Here is a 25,021-nt window from a genome sequence, read left to right on the forward strand (position 1 = left end):
CAATTGACAATAGGCATTCTCGCTGCATATATACTTTGTGCAGTTTTCTGTCTTGTGCAGAGAAATTATTGCAAATAAAAATAAGGTTGTAAGCCTGAGTCATGAAATCACAAGTAAGACCATGAGTTTGAATCCTCGCTAAAGAGCTCGATAGAAATAAAAGGGCAAAAGAATTCGGAAGCACAATCAGGATTAAGTGTTTTGAAAGAGCGAAAGCTCGGAAATACGCTAAGGGCAAAAAAGTCTGAAAGCGAGATCAAAACTAAGAGTTGGAAGCACAATTAGGACTAAAGTGTCCAAAAAGGTAAAAGAGCGAAAACTCATAAACACGCTAAGGACAAGAGAGTCCGGAAGTGGAATCAGAGCTAAGAGTCCGGAAGTACAATTAAGACTAAAGTGCCCAGAAAGGTAAAAGAGTGAAAGATCGGAAACACGCTAAGGGCAAAAGAGTCTGGAAGTGGGATTAAGGCTAAGAGCTCGGAAGCACAATCCGGACTAAAGACACTCCTATTATAAATCCTCATTTTAAATCCAGAAGCACCCACTCAACAACCGACATCTATCACCACCTGTTTGCCAAGGCACTCCTCATTACTATAACCGACAAACACTAGCGTCGATGTCCACAAAATTGATGCAAAAAAGACCAAAATTCATCCCTGCATGCAAGTAACCAGAGGACTACAAGAAGAACACAGCTATAGATGCACTAGCAGAACAAAGAAGCTCGCAGGAGAATCCATAGAGCTACTCAAAAAGAAAACAAAAACCAGCAAGGGGGCGACGGTGCAAATTCAATTGATCATCTGCTTAGGCGAGCATGAGTCACTAGATGCATCAGTGTGGACCCGACTCAAAATGAAAACAAAACCCAACAAGTAGGCAATGGTGCAAATTCAACTGATCATCTGCCTAGGAGAGTATGAGTCACTAGAAGCATCAGTGCGAACCCAAGCCACCAGCGGCAAAGTAAAGCATGCCTCCCTTATCTCCAAAACAGAACTGCTAACTCTCAAAATCAAATCGGAAAAAAAAAATTATCCCTCTCCTGTAAAACATCACATATCTAGGGAAAAAAAAAAATAATGAAGCAAAAAGCAAGCCAAAACCATCCTTGGATGAAGAGGGACAATCATGGGACAATAATTAATAAACCTAAAATTTAGTTCTTCTTTTTGTTAGGGCACTTAGGATACTTAGGGCAAATATTTCTAAAGGATTACCAAAATTTCAATGATATTAAGACATGTCTTGGCAGATTAACATGGTGTTATTACCAATAAAGCTATACTGTTAAACCTTATATTTTGTCTGCTTTGATTTATTCTATTGCTTTGCATAATCACAGTTATTATTGAAGTGAATTTATGTATGTAATTTTATATTTTATTTAAATAAATAGACTTTGTGATTCCAAAAATAGAACTAGAGAAATTTTTTTTTATTATTTTCTTTGTTTGGATAATAAATAGAGGGGAAAAAATGAGAAAAGAGGGAAAAGGGACAAATTTTCTTCATTAATCTAAAATATTCCTATTTAATTTGAAGAGAAACAAAAGGAAATTGAAAAAGGAGATACTATTTGTATTATAATTACTTCTAAAATTATATAAAAACAAAAGTATAATTTATAGCAATTATGTAATTTTATGAGAATAGATCATTTATTTATCCTTTGTAATAATAAGGTATTTAAATAATATAATTTTTTTAATTTATTATATTATTAAAAAATTATTTCTAATTGTATTTGAAAAAAAATTAGAAGAAAAATAAAAAAAATAATAATTTTTTAATTTTTTATTTTGAAATATGCAGTTTAATTTTTTATTAAAATAGTAGTTTGTGATATTACATTATTAATAAATAATAATTATTTTAAATTTTATATTAATGTGAAATTGGTATAATGAAATTTTATTTTAATATAAAATTAAATTATAAATACTAAAATAAATCATAAATTTGTGATATTTTTCTGGCCTTCTCAAAAGATACACGAGGAGAAAAGGTAATAGCGGTGGATAATTCTTTATACTGGGGAGAATCGCAACGTTTGAACCCCATCCTTCGTCACAAAGCAAACATCTTTTCCTTTTTCATTACATGTATTTTAGTTTTCTTTCCTTTCGCTTCATTTGTCCTTTCTTTCTCTTCTATTTTATTTCCTCCTTTTTATCTTTAACACTCTCTCTCTCTCTCTCTCTCTCTCTCTATTCTCCAGTATATTTTCATGTCCATTCCATGTGCATGTCTTTTAATCAGCTCACTGTATGAATCTCATTAAAAATCCATTTGGGTCCTCTTCCTAAAACCCAGAATACACCTTCCATTAAAATGGCAGAAGCAGCTTCTAAGTACCTCTTCTTATTCTTCTTCTCGTTTCTCATTCTCTGCTCTTCTGGTAAGCAACTACCCTTTCTTGCAGAACTTGAAGGAACCCAAAAAAAAAAACCATTCTTTATGATTGTACTTATGGAAGTAATTACTAGGTCTTTTTAATTATCTTGATTCAATTATAGTGCTATAAAGTGATGGGTGCTTAAATTCATAATCTTTTTGCAGGAACTCAGGTGGGTTTCTCCTATAATGCCAGAGGGGACATTTCAGCTTCATCACTTAGCAGAACGCTATCATTACTTGAGCTGAACAAGGTTTCTGGATCCCTCATTCGAGTTTTTGTTGCAGATCACAGGGTTTTAAGCTCACTTTCCAATTCTGGTGTGTCTGTTGATCTTTACTTAAATGAAAGTCTGGTTGAGAATTTTGCAAATTCTAGATCATCTGCTATTTTGTGGCTGAAAACAAATGTGATGACCTTTGTGCCTCAAGTTAACATCAAGAGTGTCATTGTAAGAAGCAGTAATGACTTGTCCAAGCTTTTATCTTCCTTGAAGTTGATCCATTCAGTTCTCAGTAGTTCTCAATTTAATAGTGAAGTTAAAGTCTCAGTAGCAATTCCATCGTCATTCTTGGAGAATTTGGATGCTACACAAGAACATCACCTGCTTAGGGTTTTGGGATTTATCAAGAGAACTAGGTCCTTCATCATTGTAGAAGGAAGTATTGATAATGGTGCAGAATTGAGCATGGGAGATCTTGTTCTGAAATCAATTATCCAGAAAGCAAAGCTTTCCACTTCTATACTTACTTGTAATGATGTTAATGTAGTCATGACAGTTAAGGGCCTTATAGATCCTAGTGGAAGAGACTTGGCTGAATTTGCAGCCAAGTTCTCAAAATCACTGCAGAAAACTAAGGTTTCAGGTCAGATAGCTGAGTTGTATGCAGAAGTATCTTCCATGGAAGATTTTGTTGAAAAAGAGCTTAAGAGAGAACATGAACAAATCTTTCCTTTGTCTCGCCGAGAACTCTTTAAAACTACTTCACACGACATGATCAATCCACCAGTGACGGTTCCTCAGGGCAATCCCACACCAACAATTGTTACTGTCCCTGCTACTAATCCTGTCACTATCACTCCGGCTAATCCTGCATCTACTCCAGTACCAATCCCTTCCACCACACCTGTTGTGGTTCCCCCTACAAATCCCTCTGTTAATCCACCACCGCCAATCACCAATCCAGTCACAACACCAGCACCTGTCACAGTTCCTGGGATGCAACCGATAACTAATCCGGTGACAACATATCCTACCCCACCAGTAAACGTTCCAGTCACAACTCCAGTCACCAACCCTGTGTCGCCTCCTGTAACAACAAATGCTCCTGCTATTCCAGGACAGAGCTGGTGTGTGGCTAAGTCTGGATCACCGGAAACGGCACTTCAATCAGCACTGGATTATGCATGTGGAATGGGAGGTGCTGATTGTTCACAGATCCAGCAAGGTGGGAGCTGCTATAACCCAAACACTCTTCAAAACCATGCCTCATATGCTTTTAACAGCTACTATCAGAAGAATCCTGTGGCAACCAGCTGTGATTTTGGAGGGACAGCCACCATAGTCAGTGCTAATCCAAGTAAGAGAACTTCTTAACTTAATGATTCTTTCTTTTATTGTGCTTAAATTTTCTTCATCGTCCAAATATTCAAAACTGTTTCTAAGAGTCTCATAACATATTAACAGGCACTGGTTCATGTGTTTTTCCATTATCGTCAACATCATCGTCAACATCAACACCGCCATCATTGCCAACTCCAACACCATCAACTTCAATAACAAATCCAGCAACAACACCATCATCTCCAGGGGCTGGAACGTCAGGGTAACAGTGCCCATCCATAGGTTTCCATTTTCGTTTTTGTTCCTAATTAAAAAACTTAATGACATGAACCGCTGCTCTTTCTGCAGAACTGTTACTCCACCATCAGTGTTAAACTCAAGCAGCCCTGGCTCAGGTACCACAACAGGTTTCGGGTCGGAAACCCCTCCTGGTTTCAGCACTTCCACATCCAAGTCAGCGTCTTTGCAACCATCAATTGGGGGCATCATTCTGATAACATTCTTCATTATCAGAATAATTATTCTGGACATGTAGAATGATGAATTTCTCAATGTACATTCATTGGTTGGAAATTCATGCATACACAGCAGATCAGAGTTGCAGATACTCCCATCTTTGAAAGAAAAGAAACAGAAGCTGAAATACACAAGGCTCCTAGATCCTTCTAAAGATTAACCAGCTGGTTCAGCTTGCACTGGATGTAAAGATGTTTATTGCTCAAGGTACGATTAATTTTCTACCTGAAACTTACTCACATATTGAATGCTAGGCTGCTATTATTAGTTAAAGTAATGAGGTTGGATATTAGTAGTACAAGGGCAATTTTGTTTCTGTAAATCTTTGATAAGTAGCAGAGACATGTGTACTATCATGTTTGCTTAATCCAATTAAATGAACTTGCAATAGAAACTCGCTCATGAGGGAGAATTACATAAAATTGACGATATAACTACAGAGTTTCTCCATTCAGTGGTGTTAGAGCCTAATGGGAAAAAAGAAAGGTATATCTATTCAGTTATAAGACCATTACATTACCATGTGAGTGGTAATAAAGTAGGCTCCTGGGTCTTGGCATGCAAGAAAAGAGGCAAGTCCAAAAATACCTGGTTCTTACTTATAATGGTGAGAATATTCCAGATGTTGGATACATAATTTGACTTTCATGTCAAACCAGCTTTACTCATGCAAAATTGCCGACTTGTCAAGATGCTCCAATTATTTGGGTAGAAAATGCTGGCCTAGCATGCAAAACAGTCAAAAGCATATCCCATATTCCAAGACAAAGAACTAGACTAATAACAACAAGGGTGCCTGCCTACAACCACTAAAAGTCATGCAAGCTAGCTGCTAGCCATCCATAATAGGCAAGATTTTTCCTGAACAATTTGTGCATTTGATGACAGTTGCACTGGAAAATCAATGAATTTAAATCATACACCACTGCACCAAACATTTGACAAAAGATAGACTCAGCAATAGCAAGCCTGTATTAGCAAACCACTGCATGATCCGTCCAGCATCTAAATAAGACATTGTTGTTGTTGCTGACTAGGTTCACAAGTAACATTAAAAATACGAGAAATGGTTCATTTTTCATTACAATGCACCATGAACCTAATGAAACCATCAACATTGAAGATCTTATAATTTCCATACTCTACTCACTAGTTTTCTTTTTGTACTTGACCGGTTGACCCTCTACTTTTCTAACAATCTAAAATATAGTAGCCTAATTTTCAGCATATTTCAAAAGATTCGAGGATTCTGGTAACAAGAGCACCAAATAAGGCACTTTTCATGGCTACATAGAAAAGATAATCTCTACTGTGAGCATTTCTAAAAGCAGAATGGCCTCTACAACTCCCCTAAACTCAAGGTATCAAAAGTTTTATACACAAGGATCGGACAACATAATCACTTCATCGCTTTGTAAATACTACCAGGATCAACATTGACATTGAAACTACAATCTTGAAGGCGGAAGATTCCAAGAAATTTTGCTTTTCATTATTAACTGCAGCTACAGTCTGTTGTTTGTTGGCTAACTGTTCTCTGAGCTCTTTTAGTGCTTTGTCCCTTCTCTCTCCCATCTGTTGCAAGAAATAGATATCATCTAAGCAAAAATCAGTTTTGAATAGTTTAAGGAACACAACCCCCACAAAAAGAGCAATACAAGACATTAACTAGAAAGTAATAGCATTCCAGAAACCACCAGCAGACAGTATAATAATGTGGACCATTTAATTGGTAACAACCTCACTGTCCCAGTGAATCAAAATGCAAGCACTTGCATACCACAAGGATGTGGTCCGCCTAGTTAATTACTCAATTATAGCTAATTTGGTTAAGTCAGGCATCTGCACAATGGCATGTTTGATCCTCTTCTTATATGTAAAATGGTGTGTCTGTTGAAAACTTATCCGTGGTAGTCAATGCCACTATTCTGTCCTTGGAAGAAGAGGGAAGACAAAAAAAAACTCACTCTTTGCAACTTTCGTGTCTGAGCACGAGCTTCCTGAAGACAGAATTCCAACTTCAGAACCCTCTTTTTCAGCTCCTGATCAGCTCGTCGCTGCTTTTCCAACTGTCAACAAACATGTTAAACCTCATAAATAAGCAGGTCCATGCACCTCAAAGAAAAATGGACATAAAGAATGAAAAGTTACAAGCAACAGGAATAGATTATATAAGTCAAAGATGGAAGCACCTGTGTTTCCAATTCCTTGGTTTTGAGCTTCCAGTGGGCAGACATGATTCTTATTTCATCTTTCAGTTTAGATATTTCTTCATCTTTAACAATCAAAAGTTTATTGATCTTCTCAAAATTTTTCGGTGATATCTCATCTAGCAATTTCCACAGTTCACAATCTTTGCCAGGTCCAGCCTTGGCAATCGATTGCATAATGTCTTGCTCAACTCTAAGAACTTCATCTTTCAATTGTTTTTGGTAAGATTCCCTTTCCTGTAGATCGTTTTGTAAATTGTTTAATTGCTCACCTAGCCTCATCACACGATCCTCGTGCTCTTTTAATGAACTATTCTTCACATCTAATTCCTTTCTCAGCGCTAAACACTGAAGCTGAGCTGATTGAGCTGATGCAGCACTTGCATCTGCAGTTGCTTGGGTGGCTGCAAGCTGGGATCTAAGGAAATCCAACTCCTTTAGGTGCTGTTCCCTTAAAGAATTTGAATCAGAAACTTGGCAAACAGTGTGCAAATGAAAAGTTATAACCTGAGTAATCTGGAAATAGGTACATTGCAATATAGGTATATTCTTAAGCAAGATAGTTATGAATATTAATACCTCAATTTATAATTCCATTTCTTTCAATTCCTCGTTAAATCTTCAATTTGATATAAATTTCTTTTTCTAGTGAAGAGACAAAGTAAGAAATGCAGGTAGGAGTTACATAAAGAACACAAGAGTGAAACAAGAAACTTCTAGTCAATGAACTTCTCTATTCAAATGTGTTGTGCATGACATATAAATACAATACTTTACACATATTTAATTATAGAAACTGCGCACTGACTCTTACATTTACTCCATGCGCAGCAGTCAATATCTTTCCTTTCCCCATTATCCTCCATGCATTTGACTTCAATACCCTACCTTTAAATTCCACTTGCCCTTTTAAGTAGATATCCTACTTATTATTCTCTCCCTATCTCATAATTTTTGTCCATATTCCTTTTTTTTTTTATTGTCCCACAATTATTATCCACTTTCCTTTTTTTAGAATATAGTAACATATAAATTAACTATTATAATTCTATTTAATTTCGTCTTATTTCCAAGAAATCTCCCAAAACATCTCTTAGTATTTAATAAAATTTAAGACGGGTATAATTTAAAAGTTAATAAAAAAAATTATATTTCTTAATATATGTGAAAAAGTAAAATGAATAAAAATTATGAGACGAAGAGAGTATTTACTAAATATAAAAGGCTAAATGAAACTCCATCTTAGAACATGCTAAAAGCATAGATGCAATAATGTGAGATCTGACCTCAAGAACATGTCTAACTATTTGTTTTTTTTGTATTATTGGCTTTATCTCTAAGACTTGCTTTCAACCATTGTTATTTTTGACATAAGAATGTATAATTTCTAGGTAGGAATGTGGCAAATTAGTTTTGGTGCAATGAATTTGATGCACAGATGACCTCAAGGTTGTTGAGTTGATACCAAAACATTTGATGTCAAATCATCTTTCAATATTTATAAATTATAATCTTTCAACTATCTTAATCTGATACCAAAGTCACCAAAAATAATTAAGTCACATTTATTAGAGGTAAATTGACTTTAATTCTGAAGTAATATAATTATTTCAAAAATAACTTCAGTGACTCCAAAAAGTCCATGATATCCCTTGTCAATTTTGTGAACCAGAAAAATTTATTACTATCCAATTATATTTTCAATAACTTGAGAAAATCTATGTAAGGACAAGACTTTCTGGTATAATTTAAGAAACAAATAAAGAGACAATCATTTATAAGAATCACACCAAAGAAAGAAACTCCGATAGTGAACCATGCATGTTTGAATTTCAAATTATAATCAAAAGCATGACCCAAATCACTAAATTCAAAAAGGCAACCAAAATAAAAGAGATTGAAAAGGTGAGATTTGGGTTTGAGGTAGACCTTGTCAGCAGTGGAAGCTGAAGTCTGAAGCTGGCCATTTCTTTCCTCCAATCTCTTCTGCAATGTACAAATCTCTTTTTCCATGGTTTTTGCCTTATTTTCAGCTTCCTGTAGAAATCAAAGCACCTAATCAAATCCCAATTCAATAAACTAAACCCACAAGACCCCACCTATTAAAAGGACTCAAAAAACAGAACAATCATTAAATCCAAGTAACACAAAATCTGTACAAAAAGAACCCAAACCCAAAAGTGATATACCTGTCTTGTTAGTGTCTCTTTAGCAAATGATTGCTCCTGAGATGCAAGGCGGCTACGAACTTCCTTTAGCTCTGCAGCTAACGAAACAACATTCCTTCTAAAACTTTGTTTCTTCTCATTCAAATCCTTCAACAATGGATCAATATCCCTAGCTGAAACCGATTGTGAAGAAGATATTGCAGAACTTGATGATGGTTTGTCGAAAACCGACATCAGAACTTGATTAATATGATCAACTGGGAACAATGAGCCTTCCTTGAAGATCTATCAGAGACACATACAATGAACCAAAGCTGAAAGATGGACGCCCTTTCGGTCTACACAGTGCTTGTGGTGAAAGTTATGGTCTTTGATCTCTTCCTGTGAATGGTAGTTGAGTGCATTTAATATCCATGAAATATAATTCTAAAGATACTGGAAAAAAATAATAATAAGGAAAATCTAATCCCAAGACAAAAAACTCAAACTATTTTATATGGCACATATTGCATCTTCAGTTCTTCACTCGAACCTCTAGCATTATTGAAAGAGGGAGAGAGAGACACACGCGTAATCGGTATGCACCTTACTCCCTTTCAACCAAAAAAATAAATGCGACGACCGACGAGCATAGCGAGAGAAATACATGTTCTTTAGAGAGAGAAACAAGCAATAATTAATGGGTCTGCTAAAGAAATTCAAACTTTCACCCTGTAGATTCGAAGCAAACAAAGTTAACCGGAAAATTTAAATTTCCAGAAAGGGAAAAACACAAAAAACATCACGCACAAGTAATATTAGAATAACTAAAATCAAAAGGGTCTGCAAAAGCGAGCTTCAAAAGCAAATCTAACTCAAAGTGATCAGCCGTTTCTGATCACACGAAACAACTTCCTCAGCAAAATAAGGCAGTTTCTTAAGCTTTCAACTAGGCAAAAAAAAGAAAAAAAAGAAGAAAACTAAATACAGACAGTCGACGAGAGAAACACAGAGACTTCACCTTGTCATTAGTAGAAACATCCAAACTCCAAACTCAAGCTATGCGTATATGAAGAAACTGCAACTTGCACTCTATCAATTTCTGTAGATAGACGGCGGTGATTTGGCCTCTGATGAGATCAAACGGCCGGAAATGGAAATTAGAAGGATTCAGGAAAGATGAATTTAATGCTTGATTTGGTTATTTTGTTGGGTTTTTTTGGCCTTATATGGAACAGTGAGCAGTGAGAGTCGCTGTTATTAAGCCAAACATGTCCCAAGCAGACACAGATGAGAGAGAAAATGATTCAGGTTCGGAGCTGAGGTTTTTGGAGTTTGATTTTTGGTTCGAAAACTCCGAACCTCGGGTTCGTGAACTGACAAAATCCGAAGCTAGCGATCCCGGTTTGACTTGCAGCGCGGCAAATCCGAGCTTTTTGAGCTGGATCGCAGTGGTTGTGCCACGTCGAATTTCTGATACCGTAGTTTTGAACGTTGACGGGCTTGCTTGGTTGATGATGGGCTTGGTCCTTGCTCTTGATGTTTATAGGCCTTTTGGTGCTTTTATGGACTTTTTTTTTTTTTTTTTCTAATTGGTGAAAATAATTGGGTAAGTTGGGTTTCAAATAATAATTTTAAACCTAAACTCATAAAAAGAAATGTTAATTCAATTAATTAGTGAATTTATTATTTTATTGAATAAATCATTAATGGTCATTTTTTAAAATAAATTGCAAAATATATTAATTGGAATAACCTATAAAAACTTTTGTACGATTTATCTTTTTATTTTAATGATTCTTCTAATTTTGATTTATATACTCTAAAATGAAAAAAAAAAGTGGCATGAGTAATGTATATAAATTTTATATTTTGTCCATCTCATAAAAATATATTTATTTTAAAACATAAAATTTTTTGTTATATAGTACTTTATTAATTAATTTCTTAACATACCCTTGTATTGAAAAAAATAAAATTTACTAGTTCTAAAAAATAATTTGATTTGAGTAATATGAGTAAAAAATATATTAGTAAAGACACACTTCAAAATATATGATTTATTTTGAGATTAATAATTTAATATTATGTTAAAATAATATTTTATAATATGAATTATAGGTTTAGAATTTATCTTGTTTATAAATAATGAGATATCATGAATTACTAATTGAACCAGAAACTTTAAAATGAAAAATGGATGAAATTATAAAATACTTTTTTATATATATATTTTTAAAAGTTACACTTTTAATTATATATTAATTATATTTTTTAAAGTTATGTGAAAACACAAACAAATTTACATTTGTAGGATTCTAGAGTATATAAAATGATAAGAGTTGACGTGAAATTATTTAAATTAAAAAATAAAGATTGACAAAACAAATTCTTTATTAATTTATCATTTAATGGGATAAATTTGATAATAGTTATTATTGATTATTTATAAGTTGGGGTTTCAATGGTCTCTAATACAAAAAAGCCTACTAATTAAACTGGCTTGCTTTAGAAAAGTGGTAAATATTTTAATTTTTTAATTTAATAAATTAAAGAAAAAAAAAAAAAAAAAAAAACAGTCCAATTCTATTGCAATTGACATGACCTGATAGGCAAAGTACAGAACTGAAAAAAGCTAAAAAAATCAGAGCTCAACCCGAGAAAAACCCAAGCCTATCAATAGCAAACTGCTAGAGCACCGTCCCATCGCCATAATCATTGAATAACCAAACGGAGAAGCACAAGTAAAGCTAAACGGTGGCGAACAAGCCAACACTGCTACACAATCAGAAGACAACAAGAACCACGATAACAATTGTCCTACAATTGGAGATTGAGAAGGTCTTTAAGAGCACACAAACACAAGCAGCCCTGAAGAAACCAAAAACAAATAGGAGAAAGAAGCTGCACAGCTTTGGGCTTGTTAATGGCTTATGGAAGTATGAATTACCTAATGCAGTTGTATGGCCCTGAAATTCTACTATCACAGTGATAGAAGTCCTCCCTAATTCTCAAAAGTAAGCCACCGACCCTCAATTCATATCTTGAACAATATCTTTTAATGATGCTCTGAGATTCGCTAAAAAATAGAGTTTTTGATGTATTTTGATAAGTTTAGTTTGATTTGTCTATCTTCTGCTTCCTTTATTTCTTTTCCTTTTTATCCTCTAGTGACGTGTAACCGCTGTCCTGCGCTTGTATCCTCCTGCCACAGTCATACTGGCCTTATGTACAAATGTACTGTATCATTTTCCATTATCAGACAACCATTTAATTCCATCCGGCGCCATGTGGACGATCTCGAATATCACAGGGTTTGTTGTCTCATGGGGTTAGAGGGAAAAACATAGTCGTACCTCCCATGCGTAGGATCGAGCCCGGTCTTACTTGTAAAAGTGAAGCTTGGGCTTATACGTGAGGCATGCCTAACTGTTGGATCTTAATAGGGTTGAGACTTGACCTTTCCAGCACAGGCTCAACCTGAGCCGGAGTATCCAGGGACTAGTTATCATCAAGTGTCTTTTTACCTGCTCATTAATTATTCACTTTTCCTTCCACTGCTACCGAGGTTCCCTCTATCTCCTTGACCGGGGCTTGATCCCTGACCAGCTGTTCTTCAGGTATATTCATCTACTGAAAGACCCTGTAAGGTAGTAGATTCACTTTGCTGCCATCGTCTACTAATACCTTTTGGATCCTGAAGTTATGGACGGCGACCTCAATGACCAAGGCATCGTCATGAGACATCTGCACTCCCTAAGCATCCTCTGGGGAAAAAGAGATGGTTACTGGAGAGTGCTTGGTGACCTGCATCACTTCGGTGCCACTTTCGTCTTCATTTTTGCTTCTCTTCTTCCCCCTCCTACTCATGCGACCCCCAGTTCCTCCTATAATCATGTTGGTGATCCCACTAGAGCCATCATTTACTGGTGCTCTAATCTGTCTCCTGGGCTTTTCCTCGGCCATATTCTGTTGCTGCCTCTAGCCCTCTGGCTTATTCATGAAATTTCGGAGGTGGTCTCTTTTGATGATTATTTCGATCTTGTTTATCAGCTGATAAGAGTCATTTGTGTCATGGCCATAAATCATGTGGTATTGGCAATATTTATTCGAGTCTCTCCTGTTTGCTTTTACTTTCATGGGCTTGGGCCATTGTATGAAGTCTTTATTCTAGACCGTCACGAGCACTTCAACTCTAGACACGTTTAGGGGAGTGAGCTTGGTGGGGAGCCGGGGTTGATAAGGTCTTTGCTCTTTTCTCTCCCACCTGTGTTTGTTCAATGCCTTCAATCCCTGATCCTACCTCCTCTCTGACCTGTCTTGTCTTTTGTCCTCCCCAGCCCTTCCTCGGTCTCTATCATCCTTAGCAAACCTACTTGTAGTTAAGGCATCGTCCTGCTTTATATACTTCTATGATCTTTTCATCAGCTCCGCTAGGGTGGTAAGAGGGCTTTCTGCATAATGACCCGGAGAACTCTAGGGAGGTAGTGCCCTTCAGCATAACTTCTACAGCTCTTCCTTCATGAAGCTTGGGTATCTGCAAAGCCTTAGAGTTTAACTTGGCCACGTATTCTCTTAAGGATTCATTCTTCCTCTACTGAACGGTCTCTAAGTAGCTTGTCTTTCTCTTTGCAGGGACCCTGACGATGAATCTGCTGATGAACACGTTGGTCAGATCGATGAAGCTCTTAATACTTCCTGCCTCCAAGCTGTTAAACCACGCCCAGATAGGTCCTGTTAAGGTAGTAGGAAAAATCTTGCACATCAAGACATCCGAGTGGGTCTGCAGTTCCATAAATGTTTTATAGTTCAAGATATGCTCTCTGGAGTTTTTCGTCCCATCGTAAGATGCCATCGTTGGCATCATGAACTTCTTGGGTATAGTCTCTTGTTGCACTTGTCTTACAAATGGTGATGAGACTGTTGTTATCTCGTGCTCCCAACTCCATTAATAGTTATTCTTTTAACCTTTCAAACTTTTGATTTACATCTACGTCCTTCCTCCTGGGCCTCTTCTCTAGGCGGTAGTTTCTTTCTAACTCTTCACTCTCCAAACTTTCCGCTGGCTCGGAGGAATAGCTCTCAGCCCCATCATTCTTGATGGGCTCTCTTACTACCCTGCCTCTTGTTCTGGCTATCGGCTCGTTTGTCCAACTGTCCTCTCCATCTCCATCATCTGTTCTCCTACTGTTCTATTGAAGAGCTTGATAGTTTAATATGGGTTGGGATTCATTGACGTTGAACCCCTCAGCGGCAGGTGGTACACTCAACGGGGTGCTGAGCCCTCTCTGTTGCAACATTTGGCCTAGCCATTGGGTACTGTTCTATAACTGGAGAATCATACTTTGCAGCTCTTAATCAGATAAGGCAGTTCGAGACACAGTTCCAGCCGAGCTTAGTGAAGAGCTGAACAATATATGGGGTTGGTTTAATGGGGCAGTTGGGCTAGAGAATGAGAACTGTGGTTTTTCCTGAATTGAACTCAGATTGTTCGAGGTGTTTTCAATATGGTTTTTGTCGTGGTTGGCCATGTGGATTTTAGTGGGTGAAATAAGGATGATAACTCTAGTAAGATCTCCTTTGTTCCCACAGACGGCGCCAATTGATACTTCGAGATCCAGTAAAAAGTAAGCTCTAGATGTATTTTAGTAAATTTGGTCTGGTTTGTCTCTCATTTGCCTCCTTTATTCTTTTTCCCTTTTATTCTCTAGTGACGTGTAACTGCTGTTTTGCATTTGTATCCTCTTACCACAGTCATACTGGTTATATGTACGAACGCATTTTGTCATTTTCTATTGTCAGATGACTATTTAATTTTATTCAGCGCTATGTGGACACAATTCCTAACGTTACAAAATTTATTATTTCATAGGATCAAAGAGATAAATATAGTCGAATATTTCATGCTTAGACTTAAATCTAGTTCGACTTATCAAAATAAAATTTAAATTTATATATAAGATAAATCTAACTGTTGAATTTTAATAGAATTGAGATTTGATCTTATCGGCACAAATTCAGCTTCAACCGTGGTTTATAGGGCGGGGTTATCATCACTTATAAACAAGCAAAAACTAAGAAAAAACGAAAGCAAAGGCAAAACGAAGGCACCAAGAACAATGAACAACTGCTATCAAACCTTTGTCCATTTCCTCGCCATTAGTTTGTTTAATTTTTTTTTTTTAATTTACGTTATTTTTGTGTTTCCATTTTTATTATTACCGTAAATAATCCATAATACAAGGAGACATGGGAAAGCGCATGTTAGCATGGAAAATAGAAGAGGTGTAAGAGGAGAGAGGTGGGAAGGGCAGTTTGGTAAGTTTAGGGGTAGAGGGCGATGCCTTTCCGCATGGGTTTAACGAGTTCTTAAATGTGGTTACTTGGCATGTCAACAAAGTCAAGCTTCATAGTTTCCATACCCAACGTGGGCTTTGGGGTATTACCACCAACGATTCCAAGCTTTCATTTTCATCTTCTTCTTTTTCTCCTTTCAGACCCTTTCTTTCATCTAACCACTTCCTTTGATTCTTCCTTCAATAAACTCTTTCGCATCAAAAATATAAATTTTTAATAATAATTATAATTATTTGCAGAATGAGAAATGAAGTTTTCAATAATTTTTCTAAAAAAATTATAAGAGTTAATAAATTTTACTTTTTTAAATAATTTTTATGACAAAATTATAATAATAACTGGCTCCTACGTTATAAAAATTAAGTTATTACATAATTTTCTAAATAATTATTTTAAAGAAAAATAATACAATGTAGATTTATTATACTATGTAGTGTTTTTATAATAAATTTTTTATTTTATTTTAATTTATTGTAGTTTGTTATTTTCACCCTTCGCTTTACAACTTTGTCGAGAGAGTTATTGAAATAAAGTTTACTTTATAAAACACTAGTTACCATGAAAATCTTCCATTTCACATGTTGACGTGGCTTACAGAGATTGGTTGTATGTACACGGCTGATTGCGATTGACCATTGAGAAGGACGAGCCCAACCAGTCAACTATAGATATTGACTCAAGGAAGAACTCAAACCACACGCACCGCACCAGACCAGACCCGACTCAGCGTCCACTACGATGATTCCATCATCACCGCGCACGTTAGCAACTATCATCAAAGGACACAATCGTTATCTTCTCCTATGAATCAGCCTTTTTTAAAGTCGCCAAATGGCATCTTCTAACCAAGGATTTAATTTTGTGCTAGCCTTAGCCCCTTAGTTTTTGAAACTTCAGCAGAAGCCAAAGCGAACCCTCGAGACCTCCGCAGCTGGTGGAAGTATCAGTGGCCAAGTTTGCCGACACCCACTTGTCCAATTGATCGAAGAAAGTATGGGCGATGGAAGAGCGGAGGCTCAGTATGTTACGGCGAAGACCTCGGTTTGGTGGGATATAGAGAATTGCCAGGTGCCCAGGGAATGCGACCCACATGCCATAGCTCAGAACATAAGCTCTGCTTTGGTGAAGATGAATTATTGTGGACCGGTCTCCATTTCTGCCTATGGGGATACCAATCGGATTAACTCAGCTGTCCAGCAGGCTTTGTCCAGTACCGGCATCGCGCTCAATCACGTCCCCGCTGGTACTTGAATTTTTGTTTTAATATTTTAAGGGTTCCTCTCTCTTGTTTCCGTGATCTATATATTAGGTTATTAGACTTTTATGTTTTATAGTGATTGTCGTAGAAAGGTTGGATCTTGACTTCAGGGATTCCTAGAGTGGAAACTGGATCGATTTCATTTTGTTACGGTTTGTGAATTTGGCTTCTTCTTCTTGGAATTGTAGTTTAATAGTTATTTGCTGAATTAAGAGTATAGTTCTCTTTCAGCAGTACCAGTTGTTTTGGTGTTAGTTTGGGTGTTGTGAAGCGAGCTTAAGTCCTGGAGTATGCAAATGGTTCTTGGGCTGAGAGAGAAAGAAGCAGAAGAGGCACCAATAATGGTGTGGATACTTAAAAAGGGGTAATTTCCCTTGTCAATAGAATATATCAAATCTATGGCATACCTGTTAAAAAAGGAACTTTTCCCTTCTCACCTTGTAAAGGAGGTCCCTGAACGCCTTATTTTGTTGTAAGAAACTAGAGAATGCTGGCTGACAAACAAACACAAATCTAACAAAATGTGAAATGACAATGATATCTTTGCTAAAGACTACATGTCCAAGCACCTGTTTGGCATATAACTAACGGGGTTACTTATTTTGTTCATTTCTTTGTTCTTCACTTCTTCTGTCTTTAGTTCAACTTGACTTTGGTTCTTTCAGGCTATATTGGGTTGTTTCCCTACTTTTAGAAGAATTCAATGTTTAGATATTGTTTTCTTACAGTTTGACCATTTTTATGCAAACAGGTGTTAAAGATGCTAGTGACAAGAAAATTCTTGTGGATATGTTGTTCTGGGCTGTGGACAATCCTGCTCCTACTAATTATTTGTTAATTTCTGGTGATCGGGACTTTTCCAATGCACTCCATCAGCTGCGAATGAGGAGATACAATATTCTTCTAGCACAGCCGCAAAGAGCATCAGCTCCCCTCGTTGCAGCTGCTAGGAGTGTATGGCTTTGGAAAAGTCTTCTCGCTGGAGGACCACCATTATCGGATGGTGAATTACAACAAGTTGGTAATACTAGTTTCTCATCCAGTTTAGGCACTCTACAGATTCCAGTTTCAGATGCCATTCACATAAAGCAACCGGTGGATACCTATCCTGAAAATTCCAATATGGGAAATCAGAGAACTCCTTACATAACTAAACAGAAAGGGAAAACCACCTGGAGAAATTCAAACCATACAAATGGATCAAGAATATCAAATGTGCCTTTTAGGAGCCCAGACGATCAGCATAATTCAAATTCTTTCCAACCTGTTATTTCTGTTCCAAAAGGTCCCCTAAATATACCTTCTCCAGATTTTGTTCCTGGAAATCCTAATTTTACTTGGAATGAGCTCACTCATATTCATGGTAACCATCAAAATCACTATCCACAGCCACTAAGACCAAATGTTGCAGCTATGCAACTTAATTTTACAGCAGGTAGTTTGTATCCACCCAACATTGATGCCCATCCTCTTCCTCTGATTCCTACTAGGCCCAGTGGCACTACCTTTACCTCAGTACCAAATACTAATGTGCCTGATATTGGTAATTTGAATATATCTACATCTTCAACCAGCTCTCACAACCCTCCAACTGTTCAAAGAAGAAGTGGAGAGCAAAAGCATGATCCAAAGAAAAAAGCTCCAAAATCTCTTAACTCAAACAATCCACAGAATGGATTTATGCCGCAGAATATTGCATCAGGATACCATGAGAGACCGAATAGATACCCCGGTTTTCCAGAATATCCACTATCATCTTCATCAGCAACAGCAACAACAGCTATCGATGTTGCTTCTGATAATGTTAAATTGGGAACACCAGGATGTCTCAAAGCTCCAACATATGTTCAAGGCCTTATAGGAGTTATTTTACTTGCCTTGAACACCCTTAAAAGTGAGAAGTTAATACCAACTGAAGCAAATATAGCTGATTGCATTCGATATGGAGATCCTAAACTTCGCAACACTGACATAAAGAAGGCCCTTGAGAGTGCTGTTGAGCAGCAGATGGTCGTGAAGCAAAACTTAGGGGTTGTGCAGTTGTATGTTGGTAAGAATGAGAAACTTTGGAAATGTGTGAATCCTATAGGTGGTAATCCTAATTCGTATCCCAAAGCAACGTGGGACGAAATTCAGAAATATCTAGCATCTCCCACTGGACAATCTGCAATTCTCTCTTCTCAGTGCAGGTAAAATTGTCACTTTTTAAGTCATTTTCAATGGCAGATCTAAAAAAAGTTATTGTGCTCAACATGTATATAAGAAAAGAAAATGCATATAAAAAATAAAGTTTTCTAATTGATCTTCAAGTATTAAAATTAGTTAGATGATTGAATCAATAGCAACCTTTTCATGTCAAAATGAGAATGAATTTATGGAAGTCTTGCATGTAAGCAATGTATTTTAATATTTATTAAAAAGAGAGATGAATAATTATATTTAGGTGGATCATATAGACGAATATATATGTATGTGTGGAATGTTTTAATAGAAAAGGATCAATTGACCCTTATTTTCAAAGGCATGTAGCAATTGGTCCTTTTGGCTGCCCGTAATTCTCGTGTGACTGAAAATGCTTTCCTTTACTCTGTCTCAATTATTATGCAGGTATGAAGCTGCTACTATTTTAAAGAGCATGTGCTTGAAAGAACTTGCCTTGGGTAATATACTTCAGATCTTAAACATGGTAATAGCCATAAAGAAATGGATTGTACACCATCCCTCCGGGTGGCAACCACTTACCATTACTCTTGCAGAGACCAACACTGATTTAGAGTCTGATAATAAGGAAAAGGAATGGTATTCTTCCTCAGAATCAGATAGTTGGTGCTAATGGTATAAGTTGATTTCTGGTGACAGAATGAGTGTGTAAGAATAGGTATTTTGATTTCTTACTCCTGGGAAAGGTCGTAAATTTTTTTCTATGGGACATCCTTGAATGGGAACGTTATGCCTTACAATTTTCAGTGTGCACAACCAATTCACTGGCCTTTTCCCTTTTGGAAACCCTTCAATATTAGGTACTGCAACAGTGAGCTTAATGCGATTTTGGTTCTGTGGGAAGGTGTAGATGCACAAATTCCCAAGTCCCAAAATGTAGCTGGGGAAATAAGCTGCTTGCTTGGCCCAACTGTGTTTTGGAGCCTAGGTATTTGTGCCGCATGCTAAATGGGGCCTTGGAATAGTTTCACTGGGGTTTGCTTATATTAGAACAGAATTTTTGCATGCTTTCACTTCAAGCCATTCCAACCACTGGAAAAGTTTTTCTCAATTTGGATTTTGAGCTAGTTATTTGACCACCAACTAGTCTTTGTATGTATTGTACAAAGAGGGATTACTCCCCACCTTTTTTTTTTCTTACCTCAAGCCAGCAATGGAATTAGTGCACAAAATGTATTGAACCTGTACGTGATGGAAAGTCTGACTGAGATTGGTTATATGCTTAAAGTTGAGGCTGGAAATATAACTACATGTTTGAAACAAAAGATACAGGTTATTGATGGAAAAAGCATCAAGCTATGACAAGTTAATTGCAGAAATTTTGTATAGTTGGGAACTTTTGCCGGAAGATTATATGTCGCCAACCACGATGATGATGCGAAACGAGAATGAGAAAACTGAACTGCAAATGATGGTTTGCTCTTGGGAGATAAATATATTTGGTCACTGAGAAGGTGGTGTTCTTGTAACAAAATTTTATTATGGGTTAAGCCTCTATTGTATGAGCCAAGCATGTGAGTTAAGGAGTAAATTGTCTGGCTGCTACACTGCTAGTTGTGTATCCTTCTTCTATTGTGTACTGTTTTATTCCAGAAATAGTTTGTCTTTCTCTTTTCTCCTGGTATCACCCAACTTCTATAGTTTGCCGTATGTTTTGATGCTGCTATTGACATGTTTGAAACTATTCTGGTGTGGATTTAAGCGTCTTTTCCAATAAAAGGCAGCTGAAAATTTTTTTCATCTTTAGGTTGGTATCTTCTTGCTAGTAGTATTCGCCAGCATTTCACAGATGGCAGGGATTGTGGAGTTCCGAATTCCTTGAACTGCTTCTATTTTTGTTGGGTGCATCAGAATGACAAGTGTTGAAATTAGTTGAATGAACCTTGTGGCAGTTAGGGAGAAGCAAGGCTCCAGTTCCAAGGGAGATCAAGGACATGCAGAGCTGTGCATATTGAGATTCACCAACTATGAACTCAGAGAATTGAAGAAGCCCACAAAGCAGCAGATAGAGATAGCATAACTATGGATAGCCGGACTAGAAGCAGAGGCAAAGCAGAGATTCAGCTTTGTCAGCTAGCCTTTGAGGGACTAGAACCGCCCTATAGCGGGTATTGTCAGTGTTCCTAAGATGACCATCCATCCTTTGCCGAAGAGAACCCACCAAGGGATGTCCAATAAGAAGCAAAGCTTAGAAGAGCTTTGGCTTTGGAAGTAGCCTTTGAGGATCAAGACAACTAGATAGATTAGCGATGCTATGGACGTTCCTGAGATGACTAGTCCACTGACATCAGAAAGAAATAACGTAACAATCAAAGGAGAAATAAAATGACAACACAGAACCCTCCAATAGATGTTTAACTGCCAAAAAAAAAAAGATTTTTGACATTCCGTCTTAGAGAAAGAGGAAACTTATTAGTTGCATGGAAAAAAGTGATTTTCCTCGCCTTAAGCCGGTAGAGGAAAGCCGATCGACGGTAATAGAAAAAGTTGAAGCCCAAACAAAAGAAAAAATAAACAGAAATTAAAAACGGATTAGTTTAATAAATAAAGAAAAAGAATTTTAATCTCATACTTGATTTCAAAAAAAAAAGATTAAATAATTGTTCCACTTAAAATCTCTTTCTGTGGACTTGAACAAACTACTAAAATTGTAATCCAGAAATAAAATAAAAATTATTTTTTAGTAGGAAAGCACACTACTAAAAGATTTCTTTTATACCTAACATTTTACTTTTATATAACATGCTCATGTAGAACGCTGTGATAGATTTCTCACGCAAACATAATTTTACAAATTCTTTGTAATTTAACCTTTTAATCTTAAATTTTTACTATAAATAAAATGCTTATATCATAATATTTTTTAAAATTAATGGATATATTAAAATTATTCTGGATAAATATTAAGTAAAATAAATTTAATACGTTACAATTATAAAAATTTTGAGATGATAATTTAAAAAAAAAAAAAATTTCCCTTCAACTCAATGCAAAAAGCTTGGAAAAAAAACTCAATGCGAAAAGAGAACTCAAGTCTGCCGCATTAATAAATCCGGCCCCTTTGGGGCATCGACGAACTCCTCAGAGGAGCTAAGGAGAGAGAGATCCTCCATCGGCACAGACCGAGTCTCATAATTCAATAACTTATAGGATTTTAGTTAAAATCACTTTGATCAGGTCAGTCATCAATATTACCTTCTTTCTATTCTGTTTTTTGCTCTGTTTATATGATATTTTTCCTCAAACAAAGTAGTAGCGGTAACTGCGATGCTCCATCCATTGACACTTTCGAAGAGAATTCCCAGATGGGTCATTCTAAAAGTATACCTTTCTTCAGTTTCCTGCACTAATAGCATCCAAATTAACCCAGAAATTGATCAGAACTTACCTAACCCCATGGATTTCGAATCAAAAATTCAATTTTTGAGGAATAAGCTGTTCCCGGATGGCTTAATCAAGGTCTTGCAGAGCACTAGTGATATAAACTCTTCTGTTAATGTATTCAAATGGGCTTCCCTTCAGAAACGTTTTCATCACACTTCAGATACATATTACTGGATAATTTTGAAGCTGGGTATGGCTGGCTATGTCGAGGAAATGAACGGTTTTTGTCAAAATTTGGTAAAGGATGCATTCCCAGGCGTAGAACGTACTCTTGTTTCATTAATCGAATCATTTGTTAGACATTGCAGGCTAAGTGAAGCGATATGCGTTCTTGTTAACATGAGTTTGGGTGGTTATAAGCCTTCCATTAATGTATACAATATTGTTTTCGGAGCTCTTGTAGAGGAGAGGAGAGGCTTGCAAGATGTAGTGTTCGTTTACAAAGAAATGGTGAAGACTGGAGTTGTACCTAATGTTGATACTTTGAATTATCTGTTGGAGGTTTTGTTTGAGTGCAAAAGGGTTGATTCTGCTTTTGATCAATATAGGAGAATGGATAAGAAAAGATGTAATCCTAATAGTAGGACTTTTGAGATAGTTATGAAAGGTCTTATTGTTAATAATCAAGTTGATGACTCCATTATCATTTTGGATGAGATGCTAGAACACAGGTGCTCGCCAGAATTGAGTTTCTATACATGTATAATACCTTTGTTTTGCAAAGAACATAAACTGGAAGAGGCAATTAGGTTGTTTAGAATGATGCGGACTGCTAATCTTGTTCCAAGTTCATTTATTTATGAGGCACTGATACACTGTTTTTGCAAAAACCTTCAGTTAGATGATGCGATAAACCTTATTGAAGAGATGATGGAAAGTTGTTTGACACCAGGTAATGATGTTCTTGTGGATGTTGTAAATGTGTTTTGTAAATTAGGAAAGATAGCTGAGGCTGTGAAGTTCTTGGAAGATAAACATGTTCTTGAAACTTCTCCATATAATGCATTGCTTGGAGGTTGTTGTGATGCTTGTAAATTCTCTGTGGCTAAGGATCTACTTGAGACAATGCACAAGAAGAGTATAGCTAATTCTGATTCTTGGAATATTCTAATCAGATGGCTTTGTGAGAAGGCAGAAATCAGGAAGTCTCATGAACTTATTGGGAGAATGATCATATCTTCATTGGTTCCTAATTTTGCCACATACTCAGCTCTTATCCTTGGTTACTGTAGGTTAAGCAAGATTGAAGATGCTCTAGAACTATTCCTGCAATTCTGTGCCAAATGCTGGGTTTTAGATTCCATTGCTTACTCTGAGCTAATTGAAAGCCTCTGTAGGGCGGAAAAGCTTCTAGAGGCTACTGAAGTGTTTCACTACATGTTTGCGAGTGGATGTTCGCTTCAACCTTTCTCACTAAATATGCTGATCAAAGGTTTATGTGACAAGGGAATGGTTAATGAAGCTGTCAGGCTACAGCAGATGGCTTATGATTCCAGCACCTCTTGTGCTAATGCCCCTTACAGTTATATTCTGCTCGGCCTGTCTAAATCAGACAACGGAAGAAATATTCTAGCATTTCTCTCACAAATGCTGGTTAAAGGCTGCAATATTGATGCAGGAGCATATAGCATTCTGATACAAAGCATGATTGCACAGAATCGAATAAAGGACTCTGCTTTATTTTTCAATATCATGGTTAAAGAGGGTTTAATACCTGATTCAGACATACTGCATGATCTATTCTCATGTTTGGCCAATCATTCACAGTTGCATTTGATTTTAACTACAATTGACAATCTTGTTCCTGATTCTCAAGTTCTCGATTCAGCAATGTACAACATACTAGTTAATGGTCTCTGGAAAGAGGGCCATAAAGATGAAGCCTGTCGATTATTGGATTTGATGTTGGAGAAGGGCTGGGTCCCAGATTCTTGTACTCATAGATTGTTGATTGGATCTGTCAATGGGGTGGAAAACGAACAGAAAATGTTAGCATCTGATAACTTTACAATCGAAGATAATGTTCTTGACATACTTGCTGAGGGCTTGGGGGAAAACATGAATGTGTCCACTCCCAAGATGCATTTTGATCAATAGATCACTTGATTTGTTGTGGCACTCTCTGCTGCTGATCTTAAAGATATCAGGTCTTGTCTCAACTTTCCCATCTCACAAGGATTTGGAATTGTTTCCTTAAATTCCTATTTGTGGATGTTATGAACAAAATGTACAAAGCGTAGATGCATAATGTACTAGTCCTTTTGGATTTTACATGCCCAATTAATCAAAAGATCTCCATTAAATAAAAGTTTCTACTTTTCAGTAATGGTTGCTCCTTTTTCTATTAGACTATTGTCTGTTAAATGGGAAGATGTAGGACTTGAATGATCAAAAGCTGGTTTCCACTCTTTAATTCAAGTGAATGGATGCGATTTTCATAAAGAAATTGAATTAACATTTCAGGGTAAAACAAGGAGATTCAATGAGGAAACTATTGATTGAGGCATCAGTTGAGGTGGATTACCATAACAACTAATGAAATTAGGATTTATGGATTTAAGTTAATGAAATCCTTGCAACTTTTATGTGCCAAAAGAGAATTTTTGAAATAGCAAGGGAAGAGCTTAAGGGAAAGTTGAACTGAGAAGGTTGAGGGAAAATGTAAGAAAAATTTTTTATTTTCGACTTTTGCATGAGCTCTGCCTTCGAGTTTTTAGTTGCTTGCAAAGGATTGATGTTCTGCTAAGCCTTTTATTTTCGGCTTTTTCATCAGGACTTGTCTAGAATTTAGCATAAAAAGGCCTCTTTAGTTAAGCCTTTGATGATGTAACCACAAAGGTCTTGTGGAATGTTGAAAGATGGGTTGGAAAGGAAAATTGCTGCAATAATATGTTTTATTACCACTGGATGAGAATTCACACTGGTAAGAAGGTACAAAAGGGAGCTAGTAAAGAATTAAACATA

The 25,021-nt window shown here is 36.5% G+C and overlaps 4 protein-coding genes across 7 annotated transcripts; 3 read left to right on the plus strand and 1 right to left on the minus strand.

Moving 5' to 3' along the window:
* Positions 1-2,104: 2,104 nt before the first annotated feature.
* Positions 2,105-5,843, plus strand: LOC110622659 (uncharacterized protein PB18E9.04c). Of its 2 annotated transcripts, XR_002489149.2 has the most exons (5): positions 2,105-2,404; positions 2,566-3,981; positions 4,089-4,227; positions 4,314-4,688; positions 5,707-5,843. XR_002489149.2 is itself a non-coding variant. In XM_021767249.2 (4 exons), the coding sequence occupies exons 1-4, from the start codon at positions 2,338-2,340 to the stop codon at positions 4,498-4,500; spliced, it is 1,809 nt and encodes a 602-aa protein (XP_021622941.1). In that variant the 5' UTR covers positions 2,105-2,337; the 3' UTR covers positions 4,501-4,875. The 2 variants fall into 2 exon arrangements, 1 of the variants encoding a protein (XP_021622941.1); XM_021767249.2 differs by lacking the exon at positions 5,707-5,843 and having other exon boundaries at positions 4,314-4,875.
* LOC110622661 (nuclear envelope-associated protein 2) lies at positions 5,337-10,070 on the minus strand. 2 transcript variants are annotated; one of them, XM_021767250.2, is made up of 6 exons: positions 9,860-10,065; positions 8,881-9,240; positions 8,621-8,728; positions 6,674-7,135; positions 6,449-6,550; positions 5,337-6,056 (listed from the first exon to the last, which is right to left on the minus strand). In XM_021767250.2, exons 2-6 carry the CDS (start codon positions 9,091-9,093, stop codon positions 5,886-5,888), a joined length of 1,056 nt encoding a protein of 351 aa, XP_021622942.1. In that variant the 5' UTR covers positions 9,094-9,240; positions 9,860-10,065; the 3' UTR covers positions 5,337-5,885. The 2 variants fall into 2 exon arrangements, with proteins under 2 accessions (XP_021622942.1, XP_021622943.1); XM_021767251.2 differs by having other exon boundaries at positions 5,689-6,079; positions 9,860-10,070.
* Positions 10,071-15,900: 5,830 nt separating this feature from the next.
* LOC110622820 lies at positions 15,901-20,289 on the plus strand. Of its 2 annotated transcripts, none has more exons than XM_021767482.2 (3): positions 15,901-16,438; positions 17,205-18,642; positions 19,061-20,289. In XM_021767482.2, the coding sequence occupies exons 1-3, from the start codon at positions 16,189-16,191 to the stop codon at positions 19,284-19,286; spliced, it is 1,914 nt and encodes a 637-aa protein (XP_021623174.1). In that variant the 5' UTR covers positions 15,901-16,188; the 3' UTR covers positions 19,287-20,289. The 2 variants fall into 2 exon arrangements, with proteins under 2 accessions (XP_021623174.1, XP_021623175.1); XM_021767483.2 differs by lacking the exon at positions 15,901-16,438 and adding an exon at positions 16,452-16,817.
* Positions 20,290-21,625: 1,336 nt separating this feature from the next.
* On the plus strand, positions 21,626-24,347 carry LOC110622487 (pentatricopeptide repeat-containing protein At5g65560). Its single transcript, XM_021766995.2, has one exon. It carries the CDS (start codon positions 21,941-21,943, stop codon positions 24,152-24,154), a length of 2,214 nt encoding a protein of 737 aa, XP_021622687.1. The 5' UTR covers positions 21,626-21,940; the 3' UTR covers positions 24,155-24,347.
* The last annotated feature ends 674 nt before the right edge of the window (positions 24,348-25,021 follow it).

This window comes from Manihot esculenta, chromosome 9 (genome assembly GCF_001659605.2).
Source record: "Manihot esculenta cultivar AM560-2 chromosome 9, M.esculenta_v8, whole genome shotgun sequence".
Lineage (NCBI taxonomy): Eukaryota > Viridiplantae > Streptophyta > Magnoliopsida > Malpighiales > Euphorbiaceae > Manihot > Manihot esculenta.